Source organism: Pollachius pollachius (assembly GCF_949987615.1).
Source record: "Pollachius pollachius genome assembly, chromosome: 1".
In the NCBI taxonomy this organism is placed as follows: Eukaryota; Metazoa; Chordata; class Actinopteri; order Gadiformes; family Gadidae; genus Pollachius; species Pollachius pollachius.
The window spans coordinates 22,873,042-22,889,085 of NC_136934.1; the positions used below are offsets into that span (position 1 = coordinate 22,873,042).

General features: G+C 46.8%; 1 protein-coding gene across 3 annotated transcripts; it reads right to left on the minus strand.

Annotated features, from left to right (window-relative positions):
• Window positions 1-5,932: 5,932 nt before the first annotated feature.
• LOC307079237 (uncharacterized protein) lies at window positions 5,933-15,257 on the minus strand. 3 transcript variants are annotated; one of them, XM_079741436.1, is made up of 7 exons: window positions 11,757-11,879; window positions 8,720-8,755; window positions 8,101-8,598; window positions 7,195-8,070; window positions 6,881-6,982; window positions 6,535-6,632; window positions 5,933-6,405 (listed from the first exon to the last, which is right to left on the minus strand). In XM_079741436.1, the coding sequence occupies exons 1-6, from the start codon at window positions 11,829-11,831 to the stop codon at window positions 6,576-6,578; spliced, it is 1,644 nt and encodes a 547-aa protein (XP_079597562.1). In that variant the 5' UTR covers window positions 11,832-11,879; the 3' UTR covers window positions 5,933-6,405; window positions 6,535-6,575. The 3 variants fall into 3 exon arrangements, with proteins under 3 accessions (XP_079597562.1, XP_079597561.1, XP_079597560.1); XM_079741435.1 differs by lacking the exon at window positions 11,757-11,879 and adding an exon at window positions 15,175-15,257 and having other exon boundaries at window positions 7,195-8,598; XM_079741434.1 differs by having other exon boundaries at window positions 7,195-8,598.
• Window positions 15,258-16,044: the final 787 nt, after the last annotated feature.

A 16,044-nucleotide genomic window follows, 5' to 3' on the forward strand; every position in this document is an offset into this window, starting at 1 on the left:
ATACATTACTCTGTATGCTAAATTGTATTTAGGACCTCTAGGGACTTTCACAAACCTTTCAAGTGACAGCCCCCTACAAGACAGCCGGACCAGACACTCATGAGCGTCGCTAGCAATTGAAAACATTCGGGGCTAAAGCCCAGAAGTTAGAGTCCTTTTAAAAGGGGGGTTCGGGTGTTTCTCCCGCGAGAAAATTTGAAAATCGGGCTGATGAAATATGCAATTGTAACGTAGTTTGAGAAGGAAAGGAAAGACCAATTGTCATGTCTGACTCACGTCGGGGCAGGCCTACCTACCACCTACTTACCAGGCAACCTAGGTTACTAATATTCATACTGGTTTAAATAATACATTTGATAGTATTTCCCATCTTTGCTGAGCAAGACTATTGTTCGAAAGTTCAGTGATTGAAACAAATAAAAGCCCGGGCTATTGAAGTTTTACGGTACCACTGTCATGCACCTACCCGATGTCAAGTGTGGACCGGGTTGAATTCACTGCGGGTCTCTCTTCTTATATCCATCTTACAAAATATATTTTATTACTGTCCTTCTCAACACTCTCTGATCTCACTAAAAGGCTAGCAGCACGAAACAGCATTATCGACGAGATGCGCTATGAAAGAATACCGACGTTGAATTTGCAACATTTTGCAACAAATTATTCTAAATCTGCCCATACATGGACACGTCAGAATTTTGCAGTTTTTAATGGCTACAATGTTGCATCTATGGCTGCTGGTAATGCAACCACAAAGAAGTATACTCTACGGGGCTATTTTCATCATTATTATTATTATTTATTTATTTATTTTTTGACGGCACAGCGATCCGGGACTATTCCCAAAAGATCCGGGGCTATAGCCTCGAATGCCCAGGTCTAACGACGCGCCTGCAGACACTGTCTCCCCTCTCTACACTCTCTACATTGAAGCTGTCTCAAGTGTTCACAGGCAACATTAACACCTCGCTGGTTGAATGCACCTGCCATCTACCATCACCCCGTCCTCAAAAAGCAGGGGACCAGAGGCCTTAATGACTACAGACCAGTCACCCGGACCTCACCCGGTTAGGGAGCCCTTTGCGCGCCTCATGATGACTCACCCACCACAATGCCAACCCCCCTCCTCGACCCACTGCAGTTCCCCTAAGGATCCAACAGGCCTGTAGAGGGCGCAGTCTAAACGGGACTCCACCTCATCCTCCAGCGCCTAGACTCCCCCGGCACTTACGCCAGGAACGCATTCAACCCCATCACCCCAGGTCAGATCCAGGACAAGCTGTCCCAGTTGAGCCTGCCCGAGTTAAGCTGGAGGTTGGATAACTGAGTTCCTAACCCACGGGAAGCAGCACGTGCGACCGGGTAAGCTTGTCTCTGAGCCTCGGACCGTCAGCACCGGATCCCGCCCAGGTTGTGTTCTCTCTTCTCCCTCTACACCAACAGCTGCTCCTCTAGCCAGCCTTCTGTCAGTCCTGAGGTTTGCGGACGACACAGACCTCATTGGATTAATCTCCAATGGGAATGGGTCCGCCTACAGAAAGGAAGTGGATCACCTAGCCACATTGAACCAACTGGAGCTGAACTCTCTGAAAACTAAAGATTGCAGTAGATTTCAGAAGGAGCCCAGCCCCAACCACCCCCTTCATCAGGTCGAACCCTCCAGTTGACACCGTGGAATCGTTCAGATCCCTGGGCCCATTTGTTCAAAGCAACATTGCATTGGATCACCTTGATCCAGATACAAACATCCAGGATTAACAAATGGGGATTACCAGTGCTCTGAATAGGACTAGCCTATGCTATGCTATGTAACATGCATAACAATGTAGGTTCTCAAAGTGGGGTCCCCGGACCTCCGTGGGTCCGCAGAGAAAGTGCTGGGCCTGTTGTCATTACTCCCGTCGGCGTAAAGTTAAACCAATGAACACTCGGCTTTTACATTACGTCTCCCTCAGGCTTTAACTTCACATCTCGCAGCTGAATAACTAAATGAAAGCCAATTAAACAGGCGCATTGTGTTCAGCCCTCCCTCTGCTTTGATTTTGGGCCAATAGTAACTCTGTTAACATTACTCAATCTGTCAACGCATGCTCGAGTCTGAAAACTTTTAAGTAGCCTCCTGAGGAGAATCCACAATGGATAAATATTTAAAAAGGCCTAATACTGATAATCCTAAACAAAGCGGAAAAGTTAGGAGGTACGACGAAAACTACATTGTCTTTGGATTTATTGAGAACAGTGGTGGGAAGCCAATGTGCGTTGTGTGTCTTCAAGTGCTAGCGAACGAATCAATGAAGGCCGCTAAGCTAAAGCGTCATCTCCTAACCAAGCACCCAGAGTACAGTGATAAATCAAAGGAATTCTTTGTGAGGAAAAGTAAAGAATATATCCATCAACAATGAAAACTCACTAATTTTGCCACAACGTCTGAGAGGGCACAGAAGGCTTAATTTTTAGTGGCTCAGCAGATAGCAAAATGCAAGAAGCCTCATACCATCGCACAAGAGCTGATCCTCCCAGCAGCAGTGGGTATGTGTGAGATAATGCTCGGGACAGAGGCAGCAAATAAATTAAAAAGCATACATCTCTCCGATGACACCGTGAAGCGGAGGAGCGATGACCTGTCGGATGATATCGTATCGCAGCTTCTGGGGAGACTTCGTTGCAGTGAGGTGCAATTTTCCATACAGTTGGACGAATCAACTGATGTGGCAAGCGCAGCACAGCTAATCACTCTTGTTCGCTACCTGTGGGATGGAGCCATTCTGGAGGACTTCTTGTTCTGCAAAGAGGTCCCTGGCAGGACAACCGGCGAGGAGGTATTCAAGATCTGAACGAGTTTTTTGAGTTCCATGAGCTGAGTTGGGAAAAATGTGTGGCTGTTTGCACTGATGGAGCTGCAGCAATGACGGGCCGAAAGAGTGGCGTTGTCACTCGGATAAAGGCAGTAAATCCAAAAGTGAAATCTGTGCACTGTATGCTGCACCGGCAAGCGCTCGCCTCCAAAGGTATGGAACCAGATCTACACTTTGTGTTGAGTACAACTGTAACTGCAGTTAATTTTGTTAAGTCGAGGGCATTGCAGTCACGTCTGTTTGGGCAACTTTGTCGGGAGCTGGATGCGGGCCATGACACACTGCTTTACCATTCTGAAGTAAGGGGGCTCTCTCGTGGGAAGGTGCTTCAGCGGGTATTCGAGCTACGCAGTGAGATGTCAGAGTTTCTGAGGACTGAAAAGCACGACCTCGCAGAGTTTTTTTCCGACCCCGAGTATGTTGCCAAATTGGCATATCTTGTGGATGTATTCAACATTCTCAATAGCCTCAACCTCTCCATCCAGGGACGCTATGCATCCATCCTTGACGTAAGCGACAAAATAACTGCTTTTATGAGGAAAACTGAGCTATGGAGAAGAAGACTCCAAGATGAAGTGACCGACATGTTCCCGCAACTCACGGATTATCTTCACGCAAACGACCTGTCAGTTGCTGCATTGAAAGAGGTAGCCACCTCTCACCTCACTGCACTCAGAAAGCACTTCAATTGGTACTTCGCGGACGTGAATACTGATGCTTACGACTGGGTGCGAGATCTCTTTCCTCCAGGAGTAACATGTAGCGGCCTCACTAGCAAAGCAGAGGATGAGTTGGTGGACTTATCTTGTGATCGGACTCTGAAGGCCCGATTCCAGCAGGTGAGCCATGTAGACTTTTGGCCCTCCCTCTCACGTGAGTATCCTGAGCTCACAGCACAGGCCATGCAGGTATTGCTACCATTTCGTACTACTTACTTATGCGAGTCATCGATCTCAACTTTGACTGCAATGAAGACAAAGTACAGAGCTCGTCTCCATGTAGAGTGATGTTAGAGTCTGTTTATCGTCCATCACGCCAAGACTGGACAAACTATGTAGTGAGAGACAGGCACACCCATCTCATTAGTGACACATTAATCTTCTTAATATGGGGTGCCTATTCATCTGTCTTTCTGTTTACGAGTATGCATTATTGTCACCTTATATCAGTGCTTTTGTATTGTCTGTTAACACTACTTGATTTGATTAATCAAAGAGTTGATTTTGCACTTGTTACATTGTGTTCCACTGTGTTTCTACAGTTAATTGTATTTGCCTCTCTCTCTCTCTCTCAAAAAGTTAAAAAGTTTGATTCTCTCTGTACCTGTTACTGCATCAGTACATTTTCATTGTCTTTTAGCACTATACTTATCAAAAAGCCTGTTGCACTATTGTTGCAGTTCATTTTTACTTGCTCAACACCTCCCCCCCCCCCCCCCCCCACACACACACAAAGATTTAGCTTTGATTCATGATTTACCTACTAAAACAATTTTCTCTCAATGCATTGAGTATTTTATTTGTTCAACAGTGTATTGTCTGTTACATCAATGTTTTTTGCACGAACCGTTGTCACTGTCATTCATTGTTATTTGCTGTGATGAATTACCAAATGGCCCAACTATTTGTGTGTATGTGGGTGAAATTTTTATACACCCATTTATAAAATAAAAAAATTTAAAAAAGTAAAATCTATTTACATATTGTAAATAGATTATTTACAATATATTACTATAAGCTATGTCAAAATACAATAAAATGCTTATTTAACACTATTGTGGTATTAGCACTGAATGATTGAAGCATTAAAGAGTTCAAAAGCATCTAACAGAAAAAATAGACATGAGCCTATATGATTACATTTGGGTTGCGGTTTTGAGGGGGTCCTTGAAATAAATTCTGCCCTATGGGGGGTCCCCGGCCCCATATAGTTTGAGAACCCTTGCTGTAGTGCATGCAAAGTGAGAGGTTGAAAATATATTTTAGTAAAGCCACGTAGTAAATACATTTTAAATGGATTAAATCAAGTGAAGGGATTTGAACAGAGTCTAAATGAAGTAAACAATGTAAAAATCAGCTCATTATCAAAGTCTGATTGCCTCCACTGCAATGGATAGAGACAGGGCAGTCTGGAGCAGAGCACTGGGTCAGCCAGGCTGGGCATCGGCTGCCACCTCTCCCTGGACCAGGAGGAGCAGGAAACATCTTTGCTGATCCTTCCCATCCCGCTCACCACCTCTTCCACCTAGGAGAAAGGTTCTGATCCGTAATACAAAAACATTGCTCCTCCTGAACGGTTTCTTCCCCTTGGCAGTGGGACTCCAAAACAAAACCTACCCCTAGGACTTCTACTCTCCTCCACCCCAGTCTGTCACTCACAATGCATTGATGTCGCTGCACCAACAGCTCTCGCATAGGATTTTAAATCACCATCTGCAATATGGATATATACACACGTTAACCTACATCTACTTACATCATTGTAATTGTCTCATACCCAAGCTCTTATTGCCCTTCACCGCCTACTTTTGATTAATAACCTGACACTTTTTATATGGTTTCAAGGCTCGTTTACATTATGCTCGGGTCTGAATGTACCAAAGTCACCTTCCTCGCCAATGCAAAATGTTTATACCGAGTAGTCCACCGATTGCAATTGGACGATTCTGATGTACAGTGACCATTGGCCGACCAGAATATGTAAGCAATTAGGAACAAGGGCAGGGTTACAATATTCTGTCCTAATGTTGGATTTTCCCTTAACAAACTCCTTGTTGTGCACGTTGATCAGCATATAGTAAGACCCCACTGTGTTTGTATGTAAGTGAGGTCTTGTGTCAGTTCAACATTTTAGGCAGCGAATAATCAAAGAGCATCTTTACAGTAACTCTCCAGAGCCCCAGCTTGCCTGCTCTACCTTCTCTCCCTCTGATTTAATAATCAAAATCAAGGTACCGCAACCAACAACACCAAAGAAATAACATCAATATCACATTTGTAATCTTTATTCAGTTGAGTTACAGCTTCATTTATTTCATAAAGATGAAAGTTCTTCTGTCCCAACCAACAAAATCCCATCAATTTTTCTGGGCTTTGCTAAAGCACATTGTATGGACTATATAAAACACAGTATAGAAAAGGTGAAAGAAAAAAAAAACGGGGAATAAAAACGAGGAAAAAATGGACTTGATTGAAGCGCCTGGCTGGTATAGCGTCTTCAACATTGAACACTGTCTCCGTGGCAACGAGCCTCGGGTGGGACCATGTATTGGACCTCCTATGTGTTCTACCCCACATGTACCCTAACAAAGCCATATGTACCCAAATCAACCCCCGCAACCCATGTGCATCCTTTAAAGATACCCGTTGGTCCAGATTATACCCGATAGGGCCGAAGACGAGTCGATTCCTTGGAGAACATCATGTTACTTAATAAGGCACTTTAGTGTGATTATTGTTTGAAAGTTCTGTGTTAAACCCTTTGATAAATGGATAGGGTAGAGTGTGACTGCTCAGCCCCTGGATAGAGTCTTCCGTCCATTCAATTGAATCTGTAGGAGACAGGAGGGGAAGAACAGAACGAAGGTTAACACGTTAGGTGAACTGAATATGTAAGAAAATTCAATAAAAACATGAGTTGGTTCAGCGGTTAAGGGCTGCGTTTGGAGTAATGTTCAAACCTGCATTGCGTCACATGCGGATCTCAACGTGGACCGAGTTCTCAATGTAAATCAACCGGAGTCTCAGCAGAGACCAGGCCTTCCAGAGGGGAAATCTCCTGCAGAGTTGCAAGGGGAGGAGAATAAACACAACACATGACATTAGCATATAAAATAACTTTAAATTGATTTGTGAGCACGTTTTTCCAGTGTGAGCTATAAAGAAAGGCCTGGTTAGTATATGTTATTAGAACATATGAGAAGAATCTAACAAATGGATCCGATGAATTGATGCAAGGTTTTATTCTTTTCTTCTCCTAGCACAGTTTAAAAACCAAATGTGTACACTGATCGAAGGTTGACTTACCATTGTCATGGTCTTTGTTGGGAGCTCTGTCAGACAAGCCTCTTCGATGAAAGCCGTCTGCTTGAGGTGACAGAGGTCTTCTGCCAATACCTCCAGTGTGCTCTGCGTTCCATAGGGATCACAGACAGAAAGAGTTAACACTAAAGAATCCGGTTCAAATCAAAACCAAGTCCTAAAAGAATGTGTGCTACATAGTGCTGCAGATAAATGCTGGTCCAAATCTCGACTTAAAATGCTATACGTTATAAAAAAAGTTAATATTGGCCTGAATTGCCCTCTATAGGTTAAACCCCCACCAACACAAACATGTATACCTCTGTGTTTTCAGCTACTGTGACAACTTCTTCAGTCAACACCACAACCTCCTCCTCGACGCTCTTCTCTTCAACCTGCACTTCGGCCACCACGGATGGCTCACTTTCGCACGCTACAGCCACCTCCTCAACAACCGCTTCAACTTCCAAAGAAGCCTTAACTCCCGACTCTGCTTCCACTGTGGTTTCCGCTACGACTTCGGTTTCTGTTACCACGGCTGAGACTGTTTCGCTAACATCCTCCACGGCTGCCGATTCTGGTGGGACTTCGGTTTCTGTAACAGCGGCAATCACGGTATCGATAACCACCTCCTCCACTTCTGCTGGCAAGACTTCGATTTCGGTAACTGCGGCACACACACCATCGATAACCGCCTCCTCCACTGCTTCCGCTGCTGCTGGTTCAGGTAGGACCTCTGTTTCGGTAACTGCGTCAATCACTGTATCGATAACTGCCTCCTCCACTGCTGCTGGTAGGACTTCGGTTTCGGTGACTGCGGCATCGACAACCGCCTCCTCCGCTGCGGCTGGCTCAGGTAGGACTTCAGTTTCAGTAACTGCGGCACAAACTCGTTCACCACCATCGACTTCTGCTGCTGGCGTCGCTTCAGTTTCAGTAACCGCGGCTAATACTTGTTCACAAACGGCCTCCTCTGCTGCTGGTACTGGTGTTGCTTCGGTTTCAGCGACCACAGCCTCCACCACTACTGGATCTGCTGCTGCCGTGGGTTCTGGTGTGGCTTCGGTTTCAGCGGCCAACACTGGTACAGCCACAGCCTCCTCTGCTGCTACTTCAGCTGCAACCACAACAATCTCCTCTGCCATAACTTCAGCTGCTACAACAGCCTCCTCTTCTACCACTGGTGCTTCAACAGCCTCCTCTGCTACCACTGGTGCGGCAACAACCTCTTCTGCCGTTACTTCAGCGGCTACAAACGGTACGTCAACCACCTCTTCTGCTACCACTTGAACGGCCTCCTCTGCCACCACTGGTGCAGCAACAGCCTCCACCGCAGTTACTTCAGCCGCTACCTCCGGTACTTCAGCCGCTACCTCCGGGACAGCAACCGCCTCCTCTGCCATTACTTCAGCTGCTACTTTGGTTTCAGCAACTGGTGCCTGCACAGGTTTGCAAACTGCCTTCTCTGCTGGGGCTATGGCTTCAGCGACCACGGCTGCCACCACAGCTGCTGCAGGTTTGGCCTTGGGTGCCTTTGCGCAGATCCCATCGATAACATCTGCTTGCACTGGCTTTCGGGGTTTGGCAACCTTGGCAACTTTGGGAACATTGGCAACATGTTCTTTGGCCAAGACCACAGGCTTCACTTCTCTCACTGGCGTGATCAGAGAAGCTGGAAATACAATCTTCTGCCCCGGCAGAATCAAAGCAGAGTCCTGCAGTTTCTGGACAAACACAGAAATATGTTTAGCACACCAGCCATTGGTACTTTAGAGCCAACATGCATAGCATAGACAACGCAATTGACAAGTATTATGAGCCAGTTAGTGTCCAATTTCTGTTTACCTTGATCTCTACAGCCTCTGTTTGGCTGGCGAGGAACTGGGAAGGAGGGAAAGAGAAAGCAAGTCATTATTTATGACAAGGGAAAACCCATACATCAAATACTGAAAGCGAACAGATGCCTTCAAATACACATCTCAAAACACCTTGGCACGCACTAATCTTTTCCCACGAACAACAATCTGTTCTAGGCAAGGTGTTGGGAGGGGCACGAGCATGAAGAAATATGTGCTTGCAGCTAAATGAAAGTCAGTGAACAGGTTTTTGTAAGCACTTAAAGTAGATGCATACATACATTATGCAAATACAACTAGTCGTAACAAAGGCGTTTATGTTATAATGAAGGTTGCTTGTCGAGCCATTGACGCGCATATGACAAACAAACTAGAAACTCCAAGGCAGCCCATTGTAGCCATTGGTATCGATATTGTCAGGATACTCAAATTGTGTATTCATATTATAAAGTAAGAGATTATCTTTACCATCCCCTTTACTCTAGTTGTCAAAAGTAAATTCACTGCTCAACATTATGACATTGCAGAGGTGTGAGAATCTGTGCGGTGAGCCAGTCGTTCTTGCTCATTACACACTACTGTGCTGTGCTACTTTAGCCAACGCAGGAATTTGACTGAAAACACTGGCGAGGACTTTCACTTGATGAATTTGGGAGTTCAGGCTCTGTCATTATTGGAATGATTATATAATCTTCATGTTGAGACAGCAAAAACAACAACCTAAACCACCAGACATTTTCTCCCCCTGCATGCGTGAGCCTGTGCGTGCACACTTGGCCCGGTCAGGCGTGATCTGAGCTGTAACGACAAGTGGGGAGGCGCAGTGCATGAATATTGCATGTACCGTCCTCCATGTTGAGTCGGAAAAATCACTCCTGCACTACATCTTCCCTGTGACCGGAGTCCCAGGGAAGCGGAGGGGGAAGCCTGTTGGAGACCAGCTGTCGGGCCAGGCCCATCCCGGGACATGGTGACACCCTAATGTAGCCCGTCAGGGGGCAGACGACCCCCAACGCTAGATGAAGACAGAGAGGCCCGTCTTTCTGCAGGCGAGACGCTAGGGATACAGCAGCCGGGTGTGCCCCCCCCCCCCCCCCCCCAGGCAACACCTCTGAGTGGTCCGGACACTGGGGCCAGAAGGAGGAGCAGTGTAATACTTGCGCAACAATGAGCTCCATGCAGAGGAAACGTATAGCATTTCCTCCAAGTGTACAGCAGTAAAGTGGTTACAGGGGGCTAGTTGGTGCTACTAACTGGGGAGGGAGGGAAAGATGGAGGGGTGTGAAGGCGTTTGGGAGAGGGCATGAAATGGACACAGACGCACACTACAGGAGGAAATTGTGTACCGAACAGGCCCTACAGGCCCCCTGTTAGTGCTCGTGTTGGGGTCCAGGTGCAGCGAGCCCATCAACACCCTCTAGGCAACTCTAAGGATTGTCGAAAACAAAAACACTTTGTGGCAAAATCGCTTCGACACGAGACCCACAGGAGGCAGTACGGATGAGTTTTTCAAAGTATAAAACAAGTCGTAATAGTACAGAGTGTACCGACTCCAATCTAGTTCCAGAGAAACCTCACTAGATACTGTAACTGTAAAGCCTTCAGTATAAGGATTGCGTGATATCACAGAATTAGATATGATTAATAGTTAGGCAATTGCATATCCATTGATATCACATGCTAGAAATTAAAAGCTGAGTAATTAATAAAACGAATTAAGGCCAACAGACAATAAATGGTTAAAAGGAGTGAAGCAACTAAATAATGCGTCAGGTTCTACCGTCTAAAAGCAGGCATCATACATTACATGCTTGACTGGCTGTCCTGTTTGGACAGCCGTATAGCATATATACACACACACACACACACACACACACACATATATATAGATTCCATAGGACTCTATACAGTCCTTGCGCAACGACAGCAAGAAAAAAGTTTCGGAAGGAGAGAAAGAATGTGAGAGCGAGAGACAGGGAGGGAGAGAGAGACTGGCTCTACAAACAAAGAACAAAAGGTGTCCGGTGGAAAACAACTCTAAAACTGGTGGTCACCCACACCTCCCTCCAGCCAAACCCGCACCCCACCCGGATTGGTTTGGGTGGAGGTTTAGGTGGAGCACAATGCCTGTACAGTTATGAGGGGGGGCAGAGGGATCACCCCCAGGGGACAAGTCTTTAAAAGTTTGGCTCACTGGGGGAGTAGCTGGCTCCTGAATGTCCTGTAGTATTCCCAACAAACTGCCATGAACGACATGTACAGAAGTTAATTTGTGGGTAGAACCTCAGACATTACAACCAACTCCTGCAGCGTCATGGGTTACATTACAAAAGGAACATACCAAATACCCCCCCTCCCCTACAGTAAATCACTTGGTTCTAACACGTCAACAGTGTCCTCCTATAGCGCCACCGACGCCCAACCCTATAAAAGACAGATAACATTGGTTCTCCCCCACCCACTAGCCTTAAATACATGCCAAGAAGCCGAAGAGGAGACTATATTACAACCCTCCCCCCCCCAACATTGACTGTTCTGCCCTGGGCCTTGCAACACACACACACACACACACACACACACACACACACACACACACACACACACACACACACACACACACACACACACACACACACACACACACACACACACACACACACACACACACACACACACACACACACACGGGGACAGAGATGAAAGCACTGATTAGATGACGAAGAAAGTGATAGAAGTTGGAGATTGAGACGAGAACCAGATTGGTAACATTAGCACGTCTACATTTTGAGGAGCGGTGATATAAAAAGGGTAAAGGTAAAAGTTAGGAAGGGGGAGTGGGATTAGAGGATGAGGGAGAAGTGGTGGAAGAAAAACTTAAAAAAAAAGGATTTGGAAGACTGGGAAAGATAGACCCCCGAAAGCAGAGCGGTACAAAATGTTCAGTTTTAGCACGAGACACACCCACCTACTAGCCTAACCACACCCCCTATATGGTATGGGGAGGGGGGTTGGGGGGAGGGGCTCACCTGGGTCTCCGCAGCAGCGCTGGTGTCCAGAGGTGGGGGGGTAGGAACCCGGAGCCTGCTCAATATCTGCCCCATTTAGAAACCCTCTGTTGAGATAGCGGCGGAGAGGCGACTGACCCAAACCACTGGCTGCGCTGCGCTAAGTTAACTGCAAGCAACAGTGGGCCCCGCCCACTTCCACTCACTGAATATGTAACTACTCCCGAGTGTATGAGCAAGCGAAGTAAGTGAGAGCGCGCATCAAAGAAATGTGCCACGTTCAGAACCAGCTCCAAAACTCCAAAGATCCCCTACCTCGACTGTTTAGTGTCTGACGGCAGCTGTGTGAAGGCTTTTCACAACTTGGCATGCAAGCGCTATATAGTGTCTTTGAAATGATATGTGAGGGAGTGTGAGGGGGGCGTTCCTGGTACATATGGAGGCAGAACAGTAAGGCATATACAGCTCCAGGAAGGCAGAGAGGGAGGGGTGCTGAGATTGAGGGGGGGGGGAGATGTGAAGAGGAGGAGGAAGAGGAATTCCTGACGGGTAATGGAGATATGAGCTCAACAACATCCACTTCAAGGTTAGGGGTTGCAGAGGTTTGGGGTTCCATTCCCTGCTTGACACACTAGATCATGCAGCATGCATGCATGTGCCTGTTCATATCACATTCTTGCGAGCGGGTGTATGCAGTGTGGTCCATGGAGCTCACACAGCCAATAGGACATTATGTTCCCGTTGCAGAGTGCATAGGAGCTGGGTGCCATTTGCCCTCACAGTGCTGACCTTTCATTCTGCTGAGATGGTTCCATACATTTATCCTTTGCAGAAACAAGCCATGTTTGGAGAGGGCATATAGAACAGCTGGTGAACTTATTCAGAAACACTTCAATCATTCATTAAAATAGCCGGTAATTTTCAATTACACAAACCATTCTTACATTTCGGCCACTTGCACACATCCGCAAAAAAAATAAAAATTATGCATCTATCAAAGACAATTCACTAGCCATTGCTTTACAACAAACATCCTCTGGCTATAGGCGCAGTTAAAATACAGCAATAAAACCCAATACAAAGTGTGCACTGTTCAGTGCAGCCTACATAATGCACTGAACAGTGCCTACATAATGAGTAATAGTAGTACCAAGCCAGGGTTTTATGAAAAAGTTTTATCCTGGGGCACAGTAGATAACACGCCAAAGTATGCAAACAGCCTTCAGAAGGAAAACAGACATGAAATAGCCACATGTAGATACACGCATTCATTTATTAATGCAGAGTAGCAGTGCAAAATGGGCTACTTTACTCGCCATGCTTTTACCCACTATCCCCCCGTCGGCTAAATGGAACATGTTGTCCCTTCTGAACTGCCCTCCCCCACATCCTTCACTCCCCCACTACCCTCCAATAGGAACATAGCTTCAGACTAACAACTTACACATTTTGACTAACCCACTGGAAAGGAACTCAACACTGCTTGTATACATAACAATGAAAAAACAAAAACACTTCTGTAATCATTACAATGGACAAAACACTGCTCGCATACATTACAATGCCTTCATAGCACCCTATAGGCGAGTCCCTCATCCAAACAAAGCCCTTCTGATACCCAGAAGCTTGATTCCATGATATGCGAATACAAAACCGTGCATGGGTTTTTCGAAACGCCAACCACAACACACCGACCACGAGGCGATCTGGGCGTTAAAGGTTATCAGGACACCATGTGCTATGGGCCTTCTCCCACACACTCTGGTTTAACACTTGGCTGCCATTTCCCCAGGTTAACGATTAGCTGCCAGGGTTTTCCCTAGCAATAGCATTTTGTTGTCCATCCCAGCCCGTATGATGGGTTTGCACCCGGCTTAATGCTGGAAAGGCCTTTCTGGGCTGTTTACAGGTCGGGCCAGACATGCCACCGTAGATAATGGAAGCCATTCGGTGGAATGGGAGTGATTCTGACAGGTTTGGTGAAGCGGAGAAGAGAAATTGCACGAGTCAGCAGAGCCGGGGGGCCTCCGGCCAGGGGCCCATACAGGCCAGCCTAATCACATCATAATCAGCCCTTAATCACATTACAATCACAGGCTGAGCAGAGCTTTGTCGACCCGCAGCCACAGACCACTATAGAGCAGGCATTTACTGTACACCACCAATCCCTGTAAGCCCGCCGGGTCCTGTCTGTGCGGGTCTGGCACGTGTGTGTGAAGGCACTAAGTGCATGAGTGCATTGTATGTTGGTCCGTATCCGGCTCTCTGGCCAAAACTCCCCCAACCCAGCCCCAGGCAAGGGCGACGACTCTTGAGTCTGACCGGTCGTCTTAAAGGAAAGATAACATGGAGCCATGGTGGCTGCCCTGGGTGTTGGGAGCTTGAGCAGACGGCTGCTGCCTGGCGAGGCTCCTCAGTGGGACATTCCTCCAAGATACGACCAAATACAGGCCTGGCCAGAGCCAAACCAGAGCACCAGATACAGGCCCGAGCCAAAACAAGTTATGACATCGTTAGCACACCAAGCAGTGTAGCTTTTATGCTAGGTGAAAGACCTGCTGCACAATAATGAAGCTGGGGGAAATGTGTCGAGCTATAAAAAAAAAATGTTAAAAGGTACACGTTTTTACAAAAAAAGGGGGCGTGGTTTAAAATAAAACCGGGGTGAAATAGAAAAGGCAGTGCATGTGTGAGGCCGGGCCACAACCAGACCAGTGCAGAGGTGGGGATGGTGAAACACGTGCCAGCGTTGGAAGTGCGAGATTCTATACATGCAGTCTCACGCGCTTCCCGCGGCCCAACCCAGCCTCGCCCACAGAGCATCGAGAAATACCATCCCGCTAGTAAAGTGTCAATAACTTGTCTCTTTATTACTGTAACAATTAGGGAATTAGTAAATTAAAGTGACTAAGTCACTTTTAATTAAATCAGTCAGTAAAAACAGCCCCAAACACGTGCTGGATACACGGCAATAGGCCTACTTTGAACCTTTAGTAAAGTTGAAGTCGAAATTAATTAAGAGAATGGTGTTGTATTCTATAACCACCATAAGGTGGAAATTACTGCGATCACGTAACTCAAAATATCCTGTTCGCGGAAACGGCCCTAATTGGCTTGGGGACGAGTTATACTCCCACCTTTTTCCAAACAATTTGACTGGTACAAATATACGGTAACCGTAGAAGGATTTAAATATCCATGACAAACAGAAAGAGAAAAATAGAAAACAAAACACATACATAATTGCGCGCCTCATTGTGAGCGAGCTTTTACGCACAGTCTTGATCAACGTGTGCGCGCCGGAGCCTGCTGGCGCTCGCTCCCTAAACAAATTGTTCTTGGCTGAGGAATATGCCCCACATGTGCATACAGACGTCTCCGCGATAACCGATATGGAAAGTGTGTTGTGGTCATGCTTTCTTCACCGGCCTTTGCTTACCTTTTTCCTCATGCGGCGCTTGTTCTTCTTATGGTTGCTGGGCATGGTGGTAACGGAGGTACAAAAGATGGAATTAAGACAGAAATGAGCGATGAAAGCAGCAGCAGGGCAACTAGTAGCAACCTGGTCCTTTATAAAGCCCGAGCATCTCCTGCGCCGACCTATCGGAGGCACGCGATCCCACGATTGGGGGCGTTCACGTAAGGTGGGCGTGTCCCTAAAAACCCAGCACACATACACACATCCAGTCACAAACTCACGCATAGGTACACGATTTCCATGCTGGTTAGAGTTTAGGAGGACGACATATAGTGGGGGTGGTTCACTTGTTACGTAATCGCTCCATCAAACTCATAGAGCTGTGCGCGCGCGCGCGTGTGTGTGTGTGTGTGTGTGTGAGAGCGCACGTGCTACTTATATTTTAAAAAGCTGCCTGCCATGGCCCCTTTACAGAATGCAAATGCATTGCAGGGTTTAGACCCTCCTAAACTACTATCCCATTCTAAACTATCAAAGTAGAGACATATACTGTTCATATACTGTGGAGTGTGTATACTGTGGAGTGTGTGTGGATCATCCCTGATGGTTTGAGCAGCTTCACCTGAACCGAGTCAGACTGATTAGCCTCTGTGGCTTCTTGGTGAGGCTGCACACCTCTGGTGCATTGGGCAATCGGAGTACACAGGCTCAACCAGCCGTACACCCGCCATCACCACTCACATTCGGGGAAGGGCAGTCCCAACCCGCCTCTCATTGGCGTTGTTTGCTAAGCCTCCAAATAAACGGGATGCACAAGATCTACCTGTGCCTCTGTGCCGGAGGAGCCCTGCCGGCGCTGCGTTGGCGTGTGGCAGGATAGGCTGCCTCACA

Bases quoted from the DNA above. Each gene is read 5' to 3' on its own strand.
- LOC307079237 (XM_079741434.1), bottom strand. From the start codon at position 11,831: ATGGGGCAGATATTGAGCAGGCTCCGGGTTCCTACCCCCCCACCTCTG. The intron at 8,756-11,756 runs GTGAGCCCCTCC...CCTCCTTCCCAG, and splicing joins GCGCTGCTGCGGAGACCCAG to TTCCTCGCCAGCCAAACAGA. The intron at 8,599-8,719 runs GTAAACAGAAAT...GTGTTTGTCCAG, and splicing joins CAGAGGCTGTAGAGATCAAG to AAACTGCAGGACTCTGCTTT.